General features: G+C 53.4%; 1 protein-coding gene across 3 annotated transcripts in view; it reads left to right on the top strand.

The window, feature by feature from the left end:
• Positions 1–21406, top strand: part of LYRM4 (LYR motif containing 4) — a 182571-nt gene that overhangs the window by 83650 nt on the left and 77515 nt on the right. Inside the window, exon 3 of one of the 3 annotated variants that reach the window (XM_047794443.1) lies at positions 1754–1872. The exons of the other annotated variants lie outside the window; for them this stretch is intronic. Within the exon in view, the coding sequence (XP_047650399.1) occupies positions 1754–1872 (119 nt within the window). The remainder of the gene's footprint in view (positions 1–1753; positions 1873–21406) is intronic. 3 annotated transcript variants of the gene reach the window in all.

Genomic DNA, 21406 nt, shown 5'->3' with positions numbered 1-21406 from the left:
TTTAACAGTTTCTCCTAGTTTTAGACGCGTTGTGGACATCACCCCGTGCAGATTCCCCACTTTTCCGCAGGTTGGACAAGACAGGCCACGTTTTACTTTTCATGCGTCTGCTGGGAAATGTGACTCTCTGTAGTGCAGGTACAGGATCCATCCTTTGCTGGCCTTCTGCTTCTCTGATCTAAATCCCTGGCTCTCTGTTGTTGGAGCATTTTAATCCCTGTCAATCTGTGACCCAGGTGACATGGCTGCAGAGGAAGGACAGGGAAGAGGGAAGAAAAGCATCTGGTTGTTGGGCATCAAGCACATGCAATGTTGTACCTGCCTGGTCGAGAACCACGGCCTCCAAAGCCATGTTCTGGCCCCAGATTTTCACCTGAGAGAACAGAGATTCAAGGCGAGTGAGACCCAGGTCTGCTGGGTCCTAACTTCCTACAGCTGCAGCTTCTCCAGAGCTTCGAATCTGGTTGGGAAGGAGGGGAAATGACATGCAGGTGGACGCACCTGAAATTAAAGTACCACTTACTGTTGCGAGTTACAAAAACAGCAGCAAGCTAGACAAGTGCCAAGAAATAACAGCACCGCCGGATGGGGGCCAGCAAAACTGCTTCTTTGTTGAAAAGATCAGCCCCACCCTGAAGTCTAATGAGAGAGATTTCAGGAGGAAAACAAGAAAAAAAAAAAATTCCAGGAAAGGAGGATGGCTTAGAATGAGAAGGACGCAGGTGGCTTAGATGGTTAGAACGAGGGGACGAAGGTGCTTGGCAGGAGAGGGGGCAGGACCTTGCGCTCGCGCTGGGCGGCCGGGCTCAGTCCATGGTGCCCAGGTCAGGTGACCAGAACTTTAGGCCCAGGGGTCCTGGAAGGCCGCACAGCAGAGGTGTGGTTTGAGGTTGGGTGTAGGGGGCGGCACACACTTTAAGGAACACGCTTGAGTGCAAGGTCAGGATGAGAAGGCTGAGGCCTACGGCACGGTGGCCTGCCGGTGGCTGGAGGACCGCTTTCCTCAAGAGCCTTTGAGATGCGTTTGGGTGGCGGGCGCTGAAGAAGTGTTCCGTCTCAGGACTTCCTGGTGGCTCAGCAGGTTAAGGAGCTGGCATTGTCACTGCAGTGACTTGTGCAGGTTCAGTCCCTGGCCTGGGAACTTCCACATGCTGCAGGTGCAGCCGAAAAAGAAAAAGAAAAAAGAGACAGAAGTGTTGTTCCAAAGGCTGTCCTCATCAAACCAGCCATCTCTTCATTGTAAACACAAGGAATAAATTAGAATAAAATACTAATTTCCACCCCTTATCTCACAGGGTCTTGCTCGGCCTTGGACCATGTGTTGGCCTATTTCTCCTGAAACTCCCTTGCCCTGGTGTTTGAGGACCCCGCTGTCCTGGTGCCCCCCTCACTGCTCCTCAGTCCCGGCCCTGGGCTCCTTTCTCCTCACCCTGCAGTCTGGCCCCCGCGCTGGCCCACCTTCCTGCTCTCGCTTCCGTGCGTGAGCGCCACCTGCTGGCAGCCTGGCCCGCGTCTTCTGTGACTCTCCTGAGTGGTGGCTTAGAACCCCTGGGTCCCCGGTCCTGCCGGTCTGGTCCTGAACCCGCCCACACCGTGGGGTGCCCGGTCATCTTCCCTCCCCCACCCCACTAAAGCTGTGATCCTTCAAAACCCCCGCCCAAGCAGCTGGCGTGTGGCCTCCAGAAATCCTCCTTCCTTCCAGATTTGACCCTGTTCCAGCCTCAGTGACTGTGTAGACTTGTGCTTGACGCAGGCGGAACCTCGAGAGCCACGGACCGGAACAAAGAGGCTTCCATGCAGCCGGGCGTCTCACTCTGGCCGCTGCTTTGGGAGAGAATGGTCTTCATGCTGGCTTGTGACGTTGTACTCGGGGTGAGTTCCCACCGCCCGGAGCACCTGCAAAGGTTCTTCTGCCCATATTTGCTTTTGCTGCATGAAAGACTTTGAAACATTGATTACTCTTAAATCCATATAAGTACACATGGATATGAGTGTGTCTGTACGTTAACACACATGTGTGTGCATACATACATACAGATGGATGGACAGACATAGCATTAAATCTGGCGCGGGGGGCTCGTTTTTCTTCTCTTTGTCCTTCTCTCTGAGTCTGTCCGGTAATCAGCCGGCTGGGACAGGCTTTGCTGCTGCCGCGGGGTTTAGAGCTGACGACCCTCTTTTCAGCAGAGGTCATGGGTGGCGGCAGGGCCTCCTGGCCTGGGCGTTCCCATTGCCACCTTTGCCGATGGGCTTGATTTAAATCCAGCTCAGAAGCCGCTCTGGCTCAGGCGCTGTTAAAATGGAGAGATGCATTCAGTTTTAAACAAGAACAAACTAAATCTGTCTTCTAAAGAGGAGTAGGAGCGGCCTCCCGTGGCATTTCCTTAAATGGATTAATATGTTGATCTTAGAGACAACGGGAGCCATCCCTCATGTTTTCATTATTAAGCCAGGTGAAATGAAAAGCAAATCTCACTGCTCAATACCACCTCTGGGGATTCGGCTGTGTTGTGTCTATTTTAAAGTAACCGGCAGGCTCTCTTCTGTACTTAAAGCAGACGGTCGTAAATACGAACCTTCAATGTTCCTTTTTTTTTAAACTGGAGACACTGTTTAGTGGCTTTCTGTTTGCAGGACTCATGTCCACACACTTTGTAAGGTAAACGGGCCGTGAACATCCCGCTGAGGGGAAACAGTTACTGTGTATCTAGCTTCGCAGGTGAAGGAACCAGCAGCCCCAGCCTGGTGATGAGGCACCCACCCGGTCCTCAGCCCTGCGTCCCGGTCCTTAGCAGCCGCCTGCGTCCTTGCTCACGTAGATGTTTGTTTTCAAGTGAGGGTATCAGCCATAAAATAAAATGTAGGCATTAAGGACGAGTTTACTCTTGATGATACCTGGAAAAATACTTTTCTATGTTGTACGCTTTTCTTCAGTCTGCTTATAAACGGGCGAATATCCATATGCTTTTATGAGAACGAAAGAACGTTTTTCTCTCTTCTGTAAAGGTCACCTGCAGTTCTGTGCTGTTTTCTTGAGTTTAAGGGGAAGGTTCTGGAAGGTGCACTTAGCATTTTCTTTATTCTGATTCATGAGGCAAAATTCAAAATGCTAGAAGGGTGCCTTTTTTTCCCTTTCTTTCAGAAAGGTGGAGTCAGGCTGGATGGGAGGTTGGGGGAAGGTCTCTTGAGATCTTGCCCTGATGCTTGCTGGGACCCGAGGCCCTCCCAGGTTTGCACGTCGCTTTGGGGAGTCAGGGCTGCCGCCAAGGGTCAAGATTTCCCTGCCCAGGGGCCCACCTTCTCCTTGGGTGAACTGACTCTCGTTTTGATATCCCTTGGCTCCCTTCAGTGTGGGACACCCCGGCCCATGGGCAGAGTCCCTGTGCCTGGGGGCCGAGCCCCTCCCCGGGTGCTCAGCGGCTGTGGGGGCCCCTGGCTGCTGCAGGGAAGCAGGGGGCTCGGCCAGTGGACATGCCGTTCATCCTGAGATGAGGCCGCACCCCTGGGACGGCCCTTGTCCTCCGAGCTGGTGGCCGTGAGCTCTGGTGTCTGGGATTCTCAGCATTTCCCTTGGCCTCTTGTTTTGGCGACACCCCAGAGGACAGGCGATACAGTCCTCTGGGCCTTGAGTGACCAGGGTTCTGAATCCGTGGTGCCTCTGGAGAGCTCCGCCAGCCCAGCCCAGACACCGCTCAGGACTCGTCTCTGCCCTTCCCCTCGGCCGTAGGAATCAGGCGGCGGTGGCGGCTTCACCGGGAGCCGGGTACCCGGACGCCGCACTGCCTGAGCGCTGCACCGAACCGAGGATCTTTGCTCAGCGCTTTCCGCGTTGCTGAGTGACCCCTGAGCCTTGTCACCTTAGCCCTCAGGGTGGCTGGGAGGGGGCTGTTGTTCACCTTTCACTGCTGAGAAAACAGACTTTTCTGGTAGGTTCCAAGCATCCTGATGCAAATGTGTGTGATCACTCAGTGATATGTATGTGTGTGTGTGTGGCTCCCCCAGCACATGCGCACACACACACACACACACACACAGCTGTTGAGACTCCGTTATTGGAAAAGGACAGCACTTACCAGCATCAGTAATTTCCTCTGTGTCTGTGGTCTCGGTGGCTCTGAAATTAATCACTGGCCCAGTAAAGCCGGCGCCTGAGGACCCATCATTAGCAGTCAGGCGGTGCAGAGGGTTCGGAATTCTTACACAAAGAAGGGCTTCCGTGTCTCTTCCGCCTTCCAGCCACCCCCTCAGCCAGCCGTGCTCTTAGAGTGACACTGTTTGTAAAAAGCCCCGGACCTGGGCTGAAGGGACCTGAATCGTGAGGCCCCTGACACTCGGTGTGAGGTTTGTGTTACGTTACTGGTCCTTTGTGAATCCAGTTTTTAAGTCTGTAGAATAAGGTGCTGGAGCTTTGTTGGTTTTCTGCTGTTCCGCGGATGTGCTCCGTGATCTCAGGTCCTACACTCTACTGTGTCACCCTCTTTGTCTCCTCCTCTCCCATCCAGGCCAGGGATGGGGGACTAGGGCGGGGGGGTGAAAATCCTTCCTTACACGAACCCTGTTTGTAGGTGTTCGATGAAATTCCCTCTGCCGTCTAATTCCACTCAACTGCATTTTTTATGTTACTTAATAGGCCGGTATTTCATGAGCTTATAAGACGGATTGTATGTACGGAGTAAAATCAGTATTTCTGATACTTACTTGAGGGGGGTGGGGAAATTCAGCAGAAAGCCATTTAAAACTTCCAGGTGAGATTGACCAAAGTTAGTGGGTTGAAGACTAAGACCATCTAACTTACAGGATTTTTTTTCATGGATTTTTCTATGGCTTAGAAATTATAGCCCAGTATTTATGACAACATTTAGCAGGCAATTCTCTGTACCGAATTTAGGGAAGAGCCAGTAGTTAGAATCTTAGAGTGTCTGTGTCCCTGCATAGCGTGTGCTCAGGCTTCACTGCATTTTTATGAGATGCTCTGCTTCCGGGGGCCACGCCCTCTGTTTTCTCTTTTGGAATTATCACAGTCTTCTTTATGGACCTTTCTTTCTTTCTGCCAAAGAAGATACAGTGGGGTGCCCTTTTTTCAGATTAGAAGGAGGAAAGACTGTTGACGGCCAGCCCGGCCCTGGTTTCGGTGAGGCACTGAGCTACTGCAGATGTGCGGTCCCATTCCAGGTTGTTTATTCCCTGTGGAGCAGACCTCCTCCTGGGAAATCCTGTGGCCTCACCTCCCTCCCAGCCACGTCCGGTCTACCGGGGAGCAGCGTGGAGGATGGGGGCACACAGGCCAGAGGGCCGCTGCTTCCCTGCATGCTGACCACAGGCAAGTCCCTGCCTCCTCTGCTTTGCGGTGGCCGGGTCGATAAAATGAAGATGAGCTGGCAATCGATTTCCAAGGGTCCTTTCCAAGTCTCATGCTCGGCGACTCCAGTGGTTCATGTTGGCAAGAACAGTAGGACCGTACTTGGGTTCCTCCATTCATGCAGCAAAGTGTGTATCGTCGTCCGTCCAGGGGCTGCACAGGAGACTGCGGGGCTGCAGCTGGGGCTGTGCTGGGGACTGCGGGGGCTGCACAGTGCATCACCCAAAGGCCCTGCCCTCCTGGAGCCCCCGGCCAGCCGCACAAATACCTCTCCCAGGATGGGAGAGTGAAAATCGAGGAGGACAAGAGAAAATAAACTTACATTTATTAGCTTCTCTGTGTGCCCCAGGGACTCTACTTGAGACTTTCCATATGCTTTAATTATCATAATAACGCTGTGAGGTAGGTGTTACTGTCCCGTTTTATAAATAAAGGATCAGACATTGTGCAGCGAGGCTGTGGAGCCAGGATTTAGAAACAGGCCTTTGTGACTTGAGAGCCCAGGCTTTTCCTGTCAGACCCTGTTGCCTCCTGATAAAGGGATGGGAGAACTGATAACGAGTCAGCTTTTGGGGACTAGACGAGCACCCTCTGGCAGAGGAGTCCTTTGCTCAAGGACCGGAAAGTGGGTGGAGCTGGTGGCTGTGGTCTGGGGAGGTCTTCTCCAGCAGGGACCCTGGAGGGAGAAGCCTCAAGACTTCCCCAGATCTTCTCTCTGAAAGGCGAGGACAGCGGTCCCTGTCCCTGACACTAGATACAGGATGACTCCCAGGCCTGGTCTGCCATCCGGGTGAGCTCTGAGCCCCCGCAGGGCAGGTGTTCATGAGGGAGCCTCGGCTGCTTCCCAGGCTGATGAGTAGGGCGGCCCAGGGAAGGGGCGGGGCTCACAGGGGCCGAGGGGCACGAGGCGGAGGCGGGCACCGTGCGCAGAGAGAACGTGTCTTTGTTCAGGCAGGCAGGTGACAGCATCACGTGTCCGCGCTGGAGGGGCCGCAGGTGGATGTGTCGTGTGCACGTCCCGGGCCTGATCCAGGCAAGACGTCACCTTAGGGCAGGGAGGGAGGGACAGCGGGAATGGGAAAGGGCTGGACTCGGGCTAATGTAATGGGGGCTCGGGGGGAAGTCCGGGCTGGCAGTAGGCACACGAGAGCGCGTGCAGCGTCCACGCTGCTCGCCTTCCCGACCCTTGACGCCGATTCAGATCCGTGTGCACCAGGGAGGAGGGGGCGAAGCGCGTATCCCGTCTCCTCGTGGCAGCCGCTTTCCTGTGAGAGTTTCCCCCTCATAGTGGCCGGCGTCGTTCAGCTTTCTCTTTCGAAGAAGCTGCTTTGGCCTCGTGGGCAGGGAGGGGGCTTAGCTGCCGCGGGGGAGCCTTGACCATCGCGGCGCCGAGGCCGTGGACCGACTGGGCTTCAGGCTGGCCCAGCGCACGGGGGCGTGGGAAGCAGCACGTTCCTCCGTCTCTCTCAGCCTCATTTTCCTCTCCTGCACAGTGAGAATAATACTGTCCCCATTTAGCACAAGTGGGATCCCTCCCTTTGCCGCAGTAGAGACACAGGAGAAGTGGACTGAGAGGGGCGGGAAGGGTTTGCCCCAGACCGAAGCGAAGGTGCCGCAGGTGCCACGCCGGTGACCGCAGCCAGAGCCCGGCGCTCTGATGGGTGCAGAAGTGGCAGGTGCCGCTGACCGTGGGGTCGGCCTCGCCCACACCCTTTCTCTGGGGGGCGCTGCCTGCCTGGGCCGGCCGGGCCTCCTTCCTGCCGCCCATCCTGGCATCTCAGGCCTCAGAGGCGTCTGGCACCCTGGACTGCACGACCCCGAAAGTGGGGCTGGCAGAGGCTCAGCCAGGGTCGGCCCAGACCTCGGAGCGAGCCCCCCACCACCGCGGCTCCATGGCCTTGGCTCAGGAGCCCCTGGGGTCTCTGGGAAAGACAGGAAGAAACCATAGCTCAGTACCCAGTGTGAGAATTTCTTCCTTACCTACATGCCACCTTTTTTACGGAGAAGCCGGCGTTCTCCCTGCCGGAGCTGAGGCGGGCCCCTCCCAGCCCTGGGCCCTGCTGGGCAGCCTGAGGTCGGGGAGATGTGGGCCAGGCGGGCGCGGGGAGGACAGGTTCGCCTCCAGGAGAAGCTGGCAGGCGGCGCCTTCCCCAGCACACACCTGGTAGCCAGCCGGCGGTGCGGCCACGCCAGAGCTCTCCCCCCTCTCTAAGCAGTGGTTTCCGGGGCTCGGAGCGGCTGTTCTGGGAGGAAAGCAATTTGATGTGAGGGCTTCCCTGGAGCCTGCGGAGTCAGGACTCAGAAGCTTGGAATTGGAGCTCGGCTGCTGGTGGAAGATACACTGTGAATGTTTTATTCAGTAATATGCATACATAACACTGAGTGGAATCCAAACACATAAATCACTTAGACAATAGCCATTGCAAGCTACCTTCCAGCATTTCAGAGCCGCCGCCAGAATTGCTCACAAAGTCCTCTGCCGCCACCTGCTGGTGGAAGGTCGTCTTACGCCCTTGAATCTTAGACTTGGGGCCTCAGTCTCAGCCTCTTGTCTCCTTGGTGGGTAAGGTTTGCCCCACAGAACTGAGATGCCTGCTGTGTTTGAGGCTTGCCACAAGGGCTCTAGCACCTTTCGGATGGGACGGACGGACGGACATGACAAAGCCACTTTCTTCACCTTTAATTTTATAACATGTGGTTGATTTGGTGTTGTGTTAATTTCTTTCTTTGTCTTTTTGCCTTTTCTTGAGCCGCTCCCACAGCACATGGAGGTTCCCAGGCTAGTTGTCTAATGGGAGCTGTAGCCACCGGCCTCTGCCAGAACCACAGCAACACGGGATCCAAGCCGAGTCTGCGACCTACACCACAGCTCACAGCAACGCCGGATCCTTAACCCACTGAGCAAGGCCAGGGAACGAACCCGCAACCTCATGGTTCCTAGTCGGATTCGTTAACCACTGAGCCACGACAGGAACTCCAGTGTTGTGTTAATTTCTTCCGTCCTTCTTCACCTGGCTTTTAACCAGGTCTCTGTGAGGGCCCACCTGCATCCCCGGGCCAAGGACTCAGTGCTTGGTCGTCCAGTGGTCTGGTGGTTCGGACTCACCGCTGCGGCCCAGGGTTCAGTCCCTGGTCTGGGGACTGAGATTCCACAACAAGCTGCTAAATATGCAGCCAAAAAAAAAAAGTGAGGATTCTCCAGAGGACAGACCGTTGTGGGGTTCAGTCCCAACTGGAGGCCCTAGGGAGTGGGGGATGTGGTTCAGTCCTGGCGGAGGTGAGAGATGGGGCCAGCAAGGTAACCCCAGTCCAGGGACAGGAGAGGGTGAGACGTCCCAGGCCCACAGTGGGGGAGGGTGGCCTGGTCCTACCCCGCCCTTCTCTTCTAGCTTCAGGCCCTCGACACATGGGGGCACCCTGTGACCCAGTTTCTGTCTCCTCTGCAGACCCCACCATTGACACACCAGAAACAGGGCTTGTTCTGGGCCTCCCTCCACCCCCTTGAATGGACACTACAGTTAACCCCCATCGCAGGGCAGGGACCCTGGCAGATCAGACTTCGGCCTGTCAGCTGAGATCTCATACTTTACTGCTTGGGCAGCATCGCACGTTTAATAGGAAATGTGGAAACGTGCCACCCTGGGTCACAGCACCCCCACCTCCTCACCTCCGCTGTTCCCACCAGGCCTCTGCCGCAGACACTGCTGTCTTTTTGTTTAACTCCACAGATGTAACAAATGTGCAGTTACTTCTTATAGACACAAAAACTCCAGATTTTAAAAACGTAAGTTCAGGGGAGTTCCTGTCGTGGCTCAGCAATAACAAAACGCGACTAGAATCCATGAGGCTGCAGGTTCGATCCCTGGCCTCGCTTAGTGGGTTAAGAATCTGGCGTTGCCATGAGCTGTGGTGTAGGTCACAGACGAAGCTTGGATCCCGAGTTGCTGTGGCTGTGGTGTAGGCTGGCAGCTGTAGTTTCAGCTCAACCCCTAGCCTGGGAACTTCCATATGCCACAGGTGTGGCCCTAAACAGAGATATATAGATAGATAGATAGGTAGATTCAGGAGTTCCCTGGTGGCACAGCAAGTTAAGGATCTGGCATTGTCACTTCTATGGCATGGGTTCAATCCTGACCCAGGAACTTCCACATGCCACAGGCACAGCCAAAAAGAAAAGGGAAAAAAATGTGAACGTTCAAAATAAAACTCTAGTAAGATACACATAAAAATTTCCCTTCCTAACTATTTTTAAGTACACTGTTGGATTTGGGGGGGGGGGGCAGCACCCGAGGCCTATGGAAGTTCCCAGGCTAGGGGTTGCATTGGAGCTACAGCTGCCGGCCTACACCACAGCCATAGCAACACCGAATCCTTAATCCACTGAGTGAGGCCAGGGATCAAACCTGCATCCTCGTGGATACTAGTCAGAGTCATTTCTGCTGCACCACAACTGGAACGCCGCGTATTAGATTTTTAACAGGCTCTTACTGATTGAGTAAGAACCTAAGAAATGCAAGGAAGCGCCAGGCCTCACAGGCTCACAGGTGCAAAGCCAGTTGAAGCACCAGGTGACATTCATAAGCTTTCCTTGGGCTGCAGAGAAGGGCCTCGGCCGCAGACGGGAGTACCTGTCAGGCTGAAACACTGCCGCTCCGTGAAACGCTTAGCGGTCCCCAGCGTGACTGGACCTGCACGTGGCCCCCTGCAGGGCTCACCCTGTGTGTAGATGTCCTCACGGTGTGCGCACAGACTCCCCTGCCTCCAAAGGTGTGTCAAATCGCAAACTTCGTTTTTCTAAAATAGCTTGCATAGTATTAAGCACAATTAAATCACAAGCGTCAAAAATCAGCAAAGAGCTACTGATTTAAAACCACACGTACTCCCCAGGTCCCTAACCCCAGCTTAGCTTCTGTAAATACAGTGTGACCGGTGTCGTGAGTTGACGCTGATGTTCTGGTGCCTGCCTTTGAAGTGCGATATTGATTGTTGGTCTATAGTTAGGATGCGTTAGCCGTGTGGCTAGCGTTGCGGCGATGGGCTGGCTTGAACTTTGATTCTGGGCTCGTAGCCCAGATGAGTCACAGCTCTGAGCTCAGCAGCTCCTGTCCTTTGGAACAGGCTGCTCCCCTGGGCCCCCACCCCCACAGCAGAGACTTTAATGCCGCTTTGCTAAGGATGCTGACGCGATGGCGCTGAGTTATGTGCGTAACGTGCTCGGCCTAAGTGCTGGGAACTTGGTAGGTGCTCAGTGAACACTCATATTCCTCCTCCTCTGGGATGAACTTCTTGATCTACAGCAACCACTTGGAGGTCCTTCTCTGATTTTAAAAAGACTGGGAGTTCTCATCGAGGCTCAATGGTTAACAGACCCAACTAGCATCCACGAGGCCACGGGTTCAGTCCCTGGCCTTGCTCAGTGGGTTAAGGTTCCAGCGTTGCCGTGAGCTGTGGTGTGGGTTACACAGAGGTCTCGGATCCTGCATTGCTTGGCTGTGGTGTAGGCTGGCGGCTACAGCTCTGATTCGACCCCTAGCCTGGGAACCTCCACTTTCCGAGGGTGCGGCCCTAAAGAGACCAAAAAACACGAACCGTTTACTTCTTTAAGGCTTTCACATATTAGCATGATTGTGGAGAGCAGAATTCTGTGTCTACAGGAAAAGCCCATTTTTCCCTCTGACTTTTCTTAAAGATTTCTAGCACTTGCTTCGACTTAAAATCCAAAATACCTCTTCCTTTGTGCCATAGCCCTAACGCTCTTTCACTTTTTGCTCCCAGTCTTAAGTCCAAAACCATATCGGACACCAGGTTTGTTTTCTGTTACATCTTTATGTTTTCTTGAGTTTTCAGCTGGGAATATATTCTTACGTAATCCTTAAGTACTGCTCAAATGTCATAATACGTACGGCTTTCGTAACCTGCTCTAGAAATCACTCATTGTTCTTAACTGGTTACCGATTCAAAATCGTCTCACTAAGGAAAACCACTTAATATCACTTTTTTCTATGCGTGAACTTTGACAGAAATGTTTTCTTTTTTGTCTTCATGAAATTTACTTCCTAATACCCTCTCAGAGCCCGTATCTACCATGAGTCTTCTTTGGAATTCTTGTTCAACTCCTGGAAGACAGCACCGCCTCTTTCTGGGGGCCCCTACAGCCCCCAGTACGTTTTGAGGCAAGGCAGCAGTGGGATTGCAGCAGCTGGGTGAGTCACAGCTGCGGGGGTCAGTGTGGGACAGACAGCCTGGCTTTCTCTGCCGCTCCCCTGAACTCAGAGCCGCTCGTGTAGGCTGGTGCTGGGAGAGGCAGACCAGAAACGGGGCTTTGCCGAACTAGGAGGGGCGCGCCACCTCCCTCAAAAACGTGTCCTGCTGCAGATGATTCCGTTGGTGGGTGCCCAGGCAGCTTTTGCAAGGACAGAGCCTGTCGACCCTTCCTCTGCTGTGAGCCCGGACAGGAGGTATCGAGAGGAGAACAGCGATTCTTTTGGGGGAGCAGGTCCACAGAAAAAGTAAGCAGTTTTAATTAACCAGAGTAACAGTACATTAGGTGCAGAATATGAAAATGTCCATCAGCCAGGGGAAGTGACTTGAAATACAAGTAGAGATACAGACAGGTAGCAAAGTCAATATTTAAAGGACTCTAGAGTTCTCAGAAGAGGGAACTCGAAGAGATGCTCAGTATCAACACAGTGAGATTACAAACTGCAGACTTTGCTGGCCTTTTAAAGCGCTCACTGAGTGGAGCCAGCGCCAGGCGTTTGGCTTCTGATGGTCTGGCGTTCTCCGGGCAGAGCCTGGAAGCAGCCGTTCTGTATCAGGCTTAAGCAGCAGCGGTACATCCAAGATTTCCACCCCAGATACAGACCCGGGAGAAATGGACGCATACATCCGCACAAAAGGGTGACAAGTGTGCTCGCAGCAGCCCTGTTCACACTACCAGGAGGTGGAAACGACCCAGTGTCCATCCTATGATGGATGGACAGACAGAACATGATGTGTCCGTGCCGTGAAGGAATGAAGTTCTGGAACCTGCCACAGCTTCGGGGACCCTTGAAAACAGGAGACTGAGTGAGAGAAGCCAGACCCCAAAGGACACATTTTGACGTAAGGTCATTCGTTCTCTTGAATGACCGGAGTAGGCAAAGCTGTGGAGACAGGAGGTGGGTCAGTTAGCGGACGCCAGAGGCTGGGGAGGTGGGAGGTGAGGCAGGTGACGGCGAACAGGTGCGGAGCCTCTTTGTTTGGGGTCATGAGCGTGGAGTGCTTGGGGCCCTGAGACCGCACTGTGGTGACGGGCACACCGCTGAGGGTCAACTGAAAGCCAGGAATCGGGCCCTTTGGGTGGATGGGCCTGAGGGGCTGTGAGGTGGTCTCCTGTCCTAAGGCTGTTCGGAAGGAGAAGAGAACCAGGCGGGGACCGGACTCTCGGTCGGCCTCCCCGGAAGCCAGGAAGGTCTGCCGCCATCCTGGGGTGTCTGTTCCGAGGGCAGCTCGGCCCGTGGGGGAAGAGGCTGTGATCAGAGCCGGAGGGACTCGCCTTCACGTGGGCGCCCCTTCCTCAGCCACGACCCGGACCGGAAACGGAAGAAATGCAGCCAGCAGAAGCGTCGAGCGCTGTGTGCCGAGCACTGAGCCAGCACTTAACCAGCACTAGCCATTTATACAAGGTTGGCGTTACCCTGTTTTGTAAGTGAGGAAACAGCCTCCAGGTTTAGGTAACAAACCCAAGGTTTCAGAGCCAGTGGATGGCAGAGCGAGGTCATAAACCAGGTTTGTCTTAGGACAAAGCCCTGGATGGGAACACAGATTTGTCCTGCCTTCTCACTTTCCACCCCCAGCCCAGCCTGTTCTAAGGGCAGCAGGAGGGAGTCCCCGTCATGGCTCAGCAGTAACAAACCTGACGAGTCTCCATACCATTCGATCCCTGGCCTCACTCAGTGGGTTAAGGATCCAGTGTTGCCATGAGCTGTGGTGTAGGTCACAGATGAGGCTTGGATCTGGTGTGGCTGTGGCTGTGGTGTAGGCTGGTGGCTGCAACTCCAATTCAACCCCTAGCCCAGGAACTTCCCTGTGCCATGGGTAAGGCCCTAAAAAGATAGATAGGTAGATGGATGGATGCATGGATGCATGGATGCAGTAGGAAACTGTGGACAGATTATTATTACAAAGAATGTTGGCTGGAATTACAGTGTGATCTAGCAGTTCCATTGCTGGGCAGTGCCCAAAAGAATTGAAAGCAGGGACTCACCAGATATTTGCATACACTGTTCATCGCATCATTCACAGTAGCCAAAAGGAAAAGCACCCCATGCGTCCATCAGTGAATGGTGGACGCACAGAAGGCGGCACACGCATTCAGCCTCACAAAGGAAGGAAATTCTGTGCAGGCCACAGCATGGACGAACCTTGAAGGCATTATGCTCAGAAAAATAAACCACAGAAGGACAACTCCTGTGTGAGCCCTTGTATGAGGTCCCTAGAGGAGTCACATCATGGAGACAGGACGTGAGTGGTGTTTGCCGGGGCTGGGGGAAGCGTGAGGGGGAGGCAGTGCTGCATGCGGACATGGTTTCAGTTTGGAAAGAAAAGAAAGTTCACAGGGATGGTGGTGATGTCTGCACTACAGCCTGAATGTAGTTGATGCCACAGAACTGTACACTTTAAAATGGCAAATTTCATGTGTATATTTTACCACAATAAAAAACAGGGTTGGATTCGTTTCAAATTCTAGAACCTTTTTGAACGGACTCAACAGGAAAACGTAGAAGAAAAACCTTGTCTTTAAAGGCAACAAGGCCCCAGGCATCACCAGTGAACCCTGCTCAGGGAGCTCATTGCACTACCCTGAAAGCACTCGGGGAGTGAATCTGCACGTGCTCGCTGCCCTCACCGTCCTCCCCACACTCACTCTGCTCACTGCCCTCACTGCCCTCGCTGCCCTCGCTGTCCTCAATGTCCTCACTGCACCCACTGCCCTTGCTGTGCTCACTGCACCCACTGTCCTCACGGTCCCAGGAGGGTGGTTAGCTCGGGAAGGAGGGCAGTGAGCAGGGATGAGTTTTCTTAAACAAATAGACGTTTGCTTACATTTGCCATCTATGTTTGTTTGCAATGGCTATGACTTTTTATTTGTTTTGTTTTTTTTTTACTTTTCTCCCCCTAGCTTTATTGAAGTTTGACTGGCAAATAAAAGTCGTGTGTGCTGAAGTGCAGGACAGGCTGTGTTGGTGCCTATATACACTGTGAGAGTCCCCAGGTCCCGCTGATTCCATCCCCATCCCCTCACAGTCACCTTTTCTGCTGCAGGGAGAACACGTGAGCTCTCCTCTCTAGCACATTTCAAGTGTACAATATATTGTCTTGAACTGTAGTTACTATAGTGTGGAGACGACCCTCGGGCTCCCGAACTTTCTTGTCTTATAACTCAGTTTGTACCCTTTGATCAATCTCCACCTCCCCCCCCCCCACCGGTAACTCTTCTTCGTGCTCTTTGTTGCCGTGAGTTTGACTTTTATTTTCTTTTTAATTCCATGTATAAGGTGAGGCCATGCAATAGTTGTCTTTTGTTTGTTTGTTTGTTTGTTTTTGCTTTTCAGGGCCGCACCCACAGCATATGGAGGTTCCTAGGCTAGGGGTCCAATCGGAGCTACAGCTGCCGGCCTACACCGCAGCCACAGCAACGCCAGATCCGAGCCACATCTGCAATCTACACCACAGCTCGCAGCAACGCCGAATCCTTAACCCACTGAGCGAGGCCAGGGATCGAACCTACAACCTCATGGTTCCTAGTCACATTCATTTCTGCTGCGCCACGACGGGAGCTCCAATATTTGTCTTTTGTGTCTGGCTCGTTTCACTTTGCATAATGTCCACAGGTTCATTCATGTTTTCACAAATGGAGAGGTTTTCTTCTTTTTATATCAGAGCAGTATTCCTCTGTGTTTGAGAGTGTGTGAGTATGAGTGTTGTGTGAGTATTGTGTGTGTGTTGTGTGTGTGTGTGTTGTGAGTATGTGTGTGTGCACATGTACCTAGCATTTTCTTGGTCTCTTCATCTGGGGACGGGCTCCTGGGCTGCTCCTGGGTCTTGGCTGTCACGGGCAGGGTCTGCATTGAACTCGGAGGTGCGAGATGTCCTCAAAATACTGGCTCATTTGCTTGGGGTCTATACCCAGTGGTGGGTTGCCAGCTCGTATGGCAGGTCCATGTTTAATTTTTTGGAAGCTCCGTATTGATTTTCAAAGTACCTACACCAGCTTGTTTAAATTTTTATCATGTACCCACCGCCAGCCGTCTACCTTCCATCATAATTACACATTCGTGGCCAATGGCAAATGCCCACCTATGCCCAGGCATGTTGTTTGAGAAGATGTTCATTTTAATATGAAACTGTTTCAGTACAGTGCCATTGTTAGAACAAAGTAACAGTAATTTCTTCATATCATCAAACATGCACTGTTTGAATTTCCAGTTATCTCACAAGTGCAGTTCTTTTCACTTTGTGTGTCTGTGCGTTGGGCTTGGGACCCCGGCGTCCTGGACCTTCTGTCTCTGACCTTCCTTCTCATTAGCGGCTGTTCCCGTGTCTCCCCGTCGGCCCTGATTTCCCTTGTAATTTAGTTCTTGTTCTTGGGTCAGGATTTTGCTGATTTATTGGGTCGCTTATCTTGTGTAAAAACTGGTAGTTGGATCTTAGCCAGCTGGGTTCTTGGGCTCGGCTGGATGTTAGGCTCACCCGGGAGCGTTACCGAATCCTGACGTTTGGAAGTGAGGTAACCATGACCTTATCTTATCGTCCAGCAAGTCTACTCCAAAGGAATTGAAACAAGGACGCGTGCACAAGTGTTCACGACAGCGTTACTCACGACAGCCAGAGGTACAAACAACCCACGTGTCCTCCAGCCGAAGAGGGACAAGTGAAAGACGCCTGCCTGCCTGCCTGCCTGCCGTGGAAGTCAGCCTGAGAGTAATGAATCCCTGATGCGAAGTGAAAGAAGCCTGCCTGGCGCAAAGGCCACATATTTTATGGTTCCGTTTATTGAAAATATGCAGAATGTGGAAATCCAGAGGGGCATGTGGAGGGGCCGGGGGAGAGAATGGGCAGTGACTGCTAATGGGTACGAGGTCTGCTCTTGGGGTGATGAGAGATCCTGGCAGCAGAGGGTGGTGATGGGTGTAGGACGCTAGGAATGTCATGAGTGCCACTGGGTGGGATACTTTAAAGTGGTTTGCATGGGAAGTTTATGCCCTGTGTTTCTCCACAACCTGTACCGTGTGACACGTGAGCGACACCCCAGACCACGTAAACCCACCCCTGAGGTGTGACTCGAGCATCAGGCTGTCCCTGAGACCCGGGTGCCGGCAGACAGCCGGGGTTCGGGCTCCTCGGCGGGTCGGGCGGTGCCGAGAGCTGTTTACCTTCCTGCTGGTCTCTCCCCGTGTCTTCTCCCTCCCGGCAGAGGAGAGACGCTGCCGGGAAGCAGCTGCCTAGAGCCACACCAAGTGTTATCTCTTATTTCAGAAAATAAAATTTGGGGAAACATAGGAAGAAGAAGGCCGTCTTGCACAGACCTGCCTGTTGTTCTGATGGGAGAGGAAAGGGCCTAGGGCTCTGATGGCCGGGCATCCAGGGGGGAGACCTGGCAGCGTGGGGACCGTGGCCCCGCTGGCCCCCAGCACCTGCACACACGCTCCCCCACCGCCAGAGCAGCTGTCCCAGCCTCTTCTCCAGAAAACCTGGGGCAAGGGGCCAAATAGGGCAGCGGGCCGACCCCTCGGGGTGGGAAGTGGACATTCTCCCGCTGCCTTTCCTCTCCTCGCGCTGCCCTCGGTCCCCAAGCAGCTCCGTGGGGCCCGCCTCCCCCATCTTCAGGAAGAAAGTGCCATTTCCTTTGCAAGATCCGCCTCCCCGAGCTGGGAGAGCTGGGAGAGCTGGGATCGGCCAGCCTTGGCAGAGGCGCAAGTGGGATCAGAGCAGACAGGGCGGTCCAGTTCCCTCCGCTCGGCCCGCTTCCTTTTCTGGCAAAGCCTGAGCGCCCTCAGAAACCGCTGGCCAGAGATGCATGAGGCCCAGTTCTCCGTGCGGCCCAGGGCGCCTGGCCTGTGCTTCGCCCGGCTCAGCGCCCATCGCCCCAAACTCCCATTTCCGAAGGGGTGGGGGGGCTCCTGCAGCCGAGGCGCAGTAAACCTGGGTGGGAGCCGCGTCTCCGTCTGTCTCGGCCTCTTGCAGCCCAGCCTCGGTGACCCCGGGGACTCTGCCGTTTGACTAGCGTATCGTTTCTCCGTAAAATGTTAACTGGGAAGAACAGAAGCAGCTGCTTGAATAGCGCGGGACCCCGCCCTAAAACAAGAACTGGGAAAAAGAGGAGAGGAAGTGTGTTGTAGTAAAAGATGACAGATGCTGGTCTCCGCCAGATCCGCCCCCAGCGACCCTTCTCGGTTCGTCCCCAGCCCGGGAGCTGCCGTGTCGTCGTCCCCCCCGCCCGCGCCCGACCCCCTACGCCCACTTAGCTCTGAGTTGTGAACGTACATACATATATTTATAAAGATGGCAGGTTTTATCGTCAGAAGACCTGGGTTGGGTTGTGTCAGCTCCGTAAGTCGCGTGCCAGCTGTGAAAGTGTAGCCAGAGCACTAAACTTCCCTGCTTCTGCATGTACTCATCCTGAGGTGTGGGTCTTATGTAGAGATGGGCTGTCGGTAAAAATTAAGTGGGAAACCAAGAAGTTCGGCCACTAAGCCTGGCACCTGCCCAGTGAGTGTGTCTCTTAAGGACAGTCGGTTCAGCAGGTAAAGCAGGTGAGCTCACCTTTAATCCCGGAGAGCTGGGGTTACCAGCTGGGATGCCTCCTCTCCCCGCTCCGGGGGTGTCCTGAAAGCCGCAGGAGTCGGGTACAGTCATGGAAACTTGCTTGAGGTTAAGCCAGGTCAGAATTTCCGATCCGCTAACGAATCCTGATCTGTCAGCTGGGCGGCCGCGACCACTTGAAGCGAAAGGTGTGAGTCCGGGACGGGGTGATGATTGCGGCCTGATGATGACTCGTGTCCAGCTCTGTCTTTTCCACTCAAATTCTATCTTCCAGGCCCTTAAATATTCCACAGGGTCGTTTTTAATGACTGCATATTAAGGATATGCTTTAAGAGGAAGTTGTGGGCAATTCTGAGGCAGCTAATTCAAAAATCTAACAAGAAGTAAATTAACCTGAGAGATGGAGAGCTTTTAAGACTTTCTCTGGCCAAGTCCTTGAAGGCTCTGCTCTGTTCTCTTTCGGAAGACGACCGCCAGTGTTTCCCACAGGAGCGGGTTTTGATGAATGTCCCCTTTCATTTCTAGTAGTCTCAGCTTGATGAGTTTAGCTCCTGTCTTTATTTAGCGCATAGGGGGTTTCAGCTGCTCCGTCTTTTTGGCAGATGTTGGTGATTGTTCAGTTTAGTGCTTTTTAGACTCAACCCCGCCTCATATTAATACAAACTGGCCTTTTTCCCCCAGAACACGCCTAGCACACCCTGATACATCCCTCCACTTGCAGTTTGTTTTAGGAGTTTTGTTTTGTTTGTTATCATTCCCAGTTAGTCCTGCCACGTTTCATTTAATGGCTGATAGAGTTGATTTCATTCCTTCATCTCATTCTGTTATTTATTAGGATTTGTTTTCTTTTCTTCGCCTCTTTATTTTTATTGGTTTTACCAAGTAGCTCTTCATTCCTTCTCCCCTCTTTTGATTAGTGTGGGAGGTCTGCTTTGCTACTCTTTGACAATTGCCTTCTATAGCCTGATGCTTGTAATTAGAAGCATATATTTTTACAGATATTTGCAAAAAGATAATGTTTTTTCCATCAAGACGCTCTGTCTCCCAACATGTGTAAATTTCGTCAGTAAGTCTGTTCCCTACCAGCAGTTTCTCCCAGAGTCTAAGCGCTCTAGCTGCGCTGTTCCTCTGCCTCTGCCAGCGGCTTTGTGTCACAGGCAGCCGTTTGGGTCAGATGTTTTCTGTCTGGCTCCTAGATTCCCTTAACTCTTCCTGTTAGTTTTCCTTTGTCATCTCACTGGGGTTCGGGGCTGTTGTCAGCCTGCCTGCATGGCCGCAGTTCCGGAGGTGACACAAGGAAAATGTTCCCTACTCTGGGACCAGTGCCAGAGTGGTGACAGCAGGTTCCCAGGTCCTCTTAATACAGTCCCAGCTCGGGGACACCCCCTCCTGGACCAACAGAGCTCTCTGTCAGCCAGATCCGTGGGGTCCACCTTCCTCCCCCAGCCACAGTCGCCCCAGAATCCCCAGTGCTGGCCTCCAGGGAGAAGGCTCCCTTCTAGCAGCTGGTCGGGGGAGAGCCCTGTCTGCTTTCTCCTTGCATGGCTCTGCCCACCACCTCGGCAAGGTCATGAGAGGTCTCCCCCAGGACACGTGACAAGGACCGGCCTCAGACTCTTTGTTTAGGGGGTGGGAAGGAAGCTAACTCCACACTGCTCAGTGCTGGGGACATGAAGAGGACACAGTCCCTGCGTTCCCGTCATGGCTCAGCGGTAAGACAGAGCTGAGGAGCATCCATGAGGACGTGGGTTCGATCCCTGGCCTCGCGCAGTGGGTTAAGGATCCAGCATTTCCATGAGCTGTGGTGTAGGTCGCAAACACAGCTTGGATCCTGCATTGCTGTGGCTGTGGTGCAGGCTGGAAGCTGCAGCTCTGATTCAACCCCTAGCCTGGGAACTTCTGTACGCCACGGGCGTGGCCCTAAAAAGATTTAAAAAAAAAAAAAAAAAAAGAGGACACATCCCCAGACTTCAGAGAGCTCTCATCCTGCTGTGGAGACAGATGTGCAGGCTACACGACATGGCTGTGGCTGGTGCTGGGTGGGGTCTGTGCAGAAAACCGAGGCCACAGTGGGGTGTTCCAAGCCCATCCTGGGGAGCTGGGCTGGGACGTGGTGGGGCCTCCTGGACAGGGACCCCAATCTCAGGACAGAGCCCTGGCTGCCCACCCCCGACTAACCGGCGCCTTGGTGCCGTTGTGTGGGTTACTCAGCCCATCTGTGAGGAAAGGACATTGCTGACACCCTACTTAGCCCATTGGATGCATGAGGAAGGGGCAAGGAACGAGTAGGAAAGGGAAAAAGGGTGGAAGACACGCGAACTCATCACAGAACTGTGTCTTCCAGGAAAAACACGTCTCTCCAAAATCCAGAAAAGCCTGGGGCGGGAGGGGTAGTCAAACTCTATCCTGGGATCATTCATGTTTTCAGCCAAGCTACTGAAAATGAGGCCAAGCCTGGGACCGTAGACTGCGCCAGAGGCCGTCCGCAGTTGTGCAGGCTGTGTGGACGCGTGAGCGGGAGGTGTGTGCGCCGAGGAATTCTGGGTTAGTCACACCAAGTAGCGTATGCACTGGCCTTCAGCGTTTCAAATGCAAACATGATAAAATCGGTGTGCAGATTTTAAAAACCGCGTTTAAAAACCACCGTGGGAGTTCCCGTCGTGGCGCAGTGGTTAACGAATCCGACTAGGAACCATGAGGTTGCGGGTTCGGTCCCTGCCCTTGCTCAGTGGGTTGACGATCCGGCGTTGCCGTGAGCTGTGGTGTAGGTTGCAGACGCGGCTCGGATCCTGCGTTGCTGTGGCTCTGGCGTAGGCCGGTGGCTACAGCTCCGATTCAACCCCAAGCCTGGGAACCTCCATATGCCGCGGGAGCGGCCTAAGAAATAGCAACAACAATAACAACAACAAAAGACAAAAAAAAAAGAAAAGAAAAGGCAAAAAGACACACACCACAAAAAAACCACCGTGTATTCATAGAACTACCTGAGATTGAAAGGATTACGACGTAGAGATTTGCTCCAAGTCAGGGTAGCAACAGCCCTGTCGTGTCGGATCCATTAGCTTTGCCTCTTAGACCCGACGCTTTAACTGTAGAACAGGCTCCTCTGAGGACCGCTCTGCACACCTAGTAAGAGTCACCTGAGCCAAGAAAAGTGCCCGGAAACTTGGTAAACTATAAAGTGCCGGACAGTTTTAGGCATTTGTGTAAGTGTCACACTCAGAGGCATGACTGTGGTGT

Source organism: Phacochoerus africanus, chromosome 9 (genome assembly GCF_016906955.1).
Source record: "Phacochoerus africanus isolate WHEZ1 chromosome 9, ROS_Pafr_v1, whole genome shotgun sequence".
NCBI lineage: Eukaryota > Metazoa > Chordata > Mammalia > Artiodactyla > Suidae > Phacochoerus > Phacochoerus africanus.
Note: the sequence above shows the minus strand (reverse complement) of the source record. Positions and strands in the feature narration are given on the sequence as shown.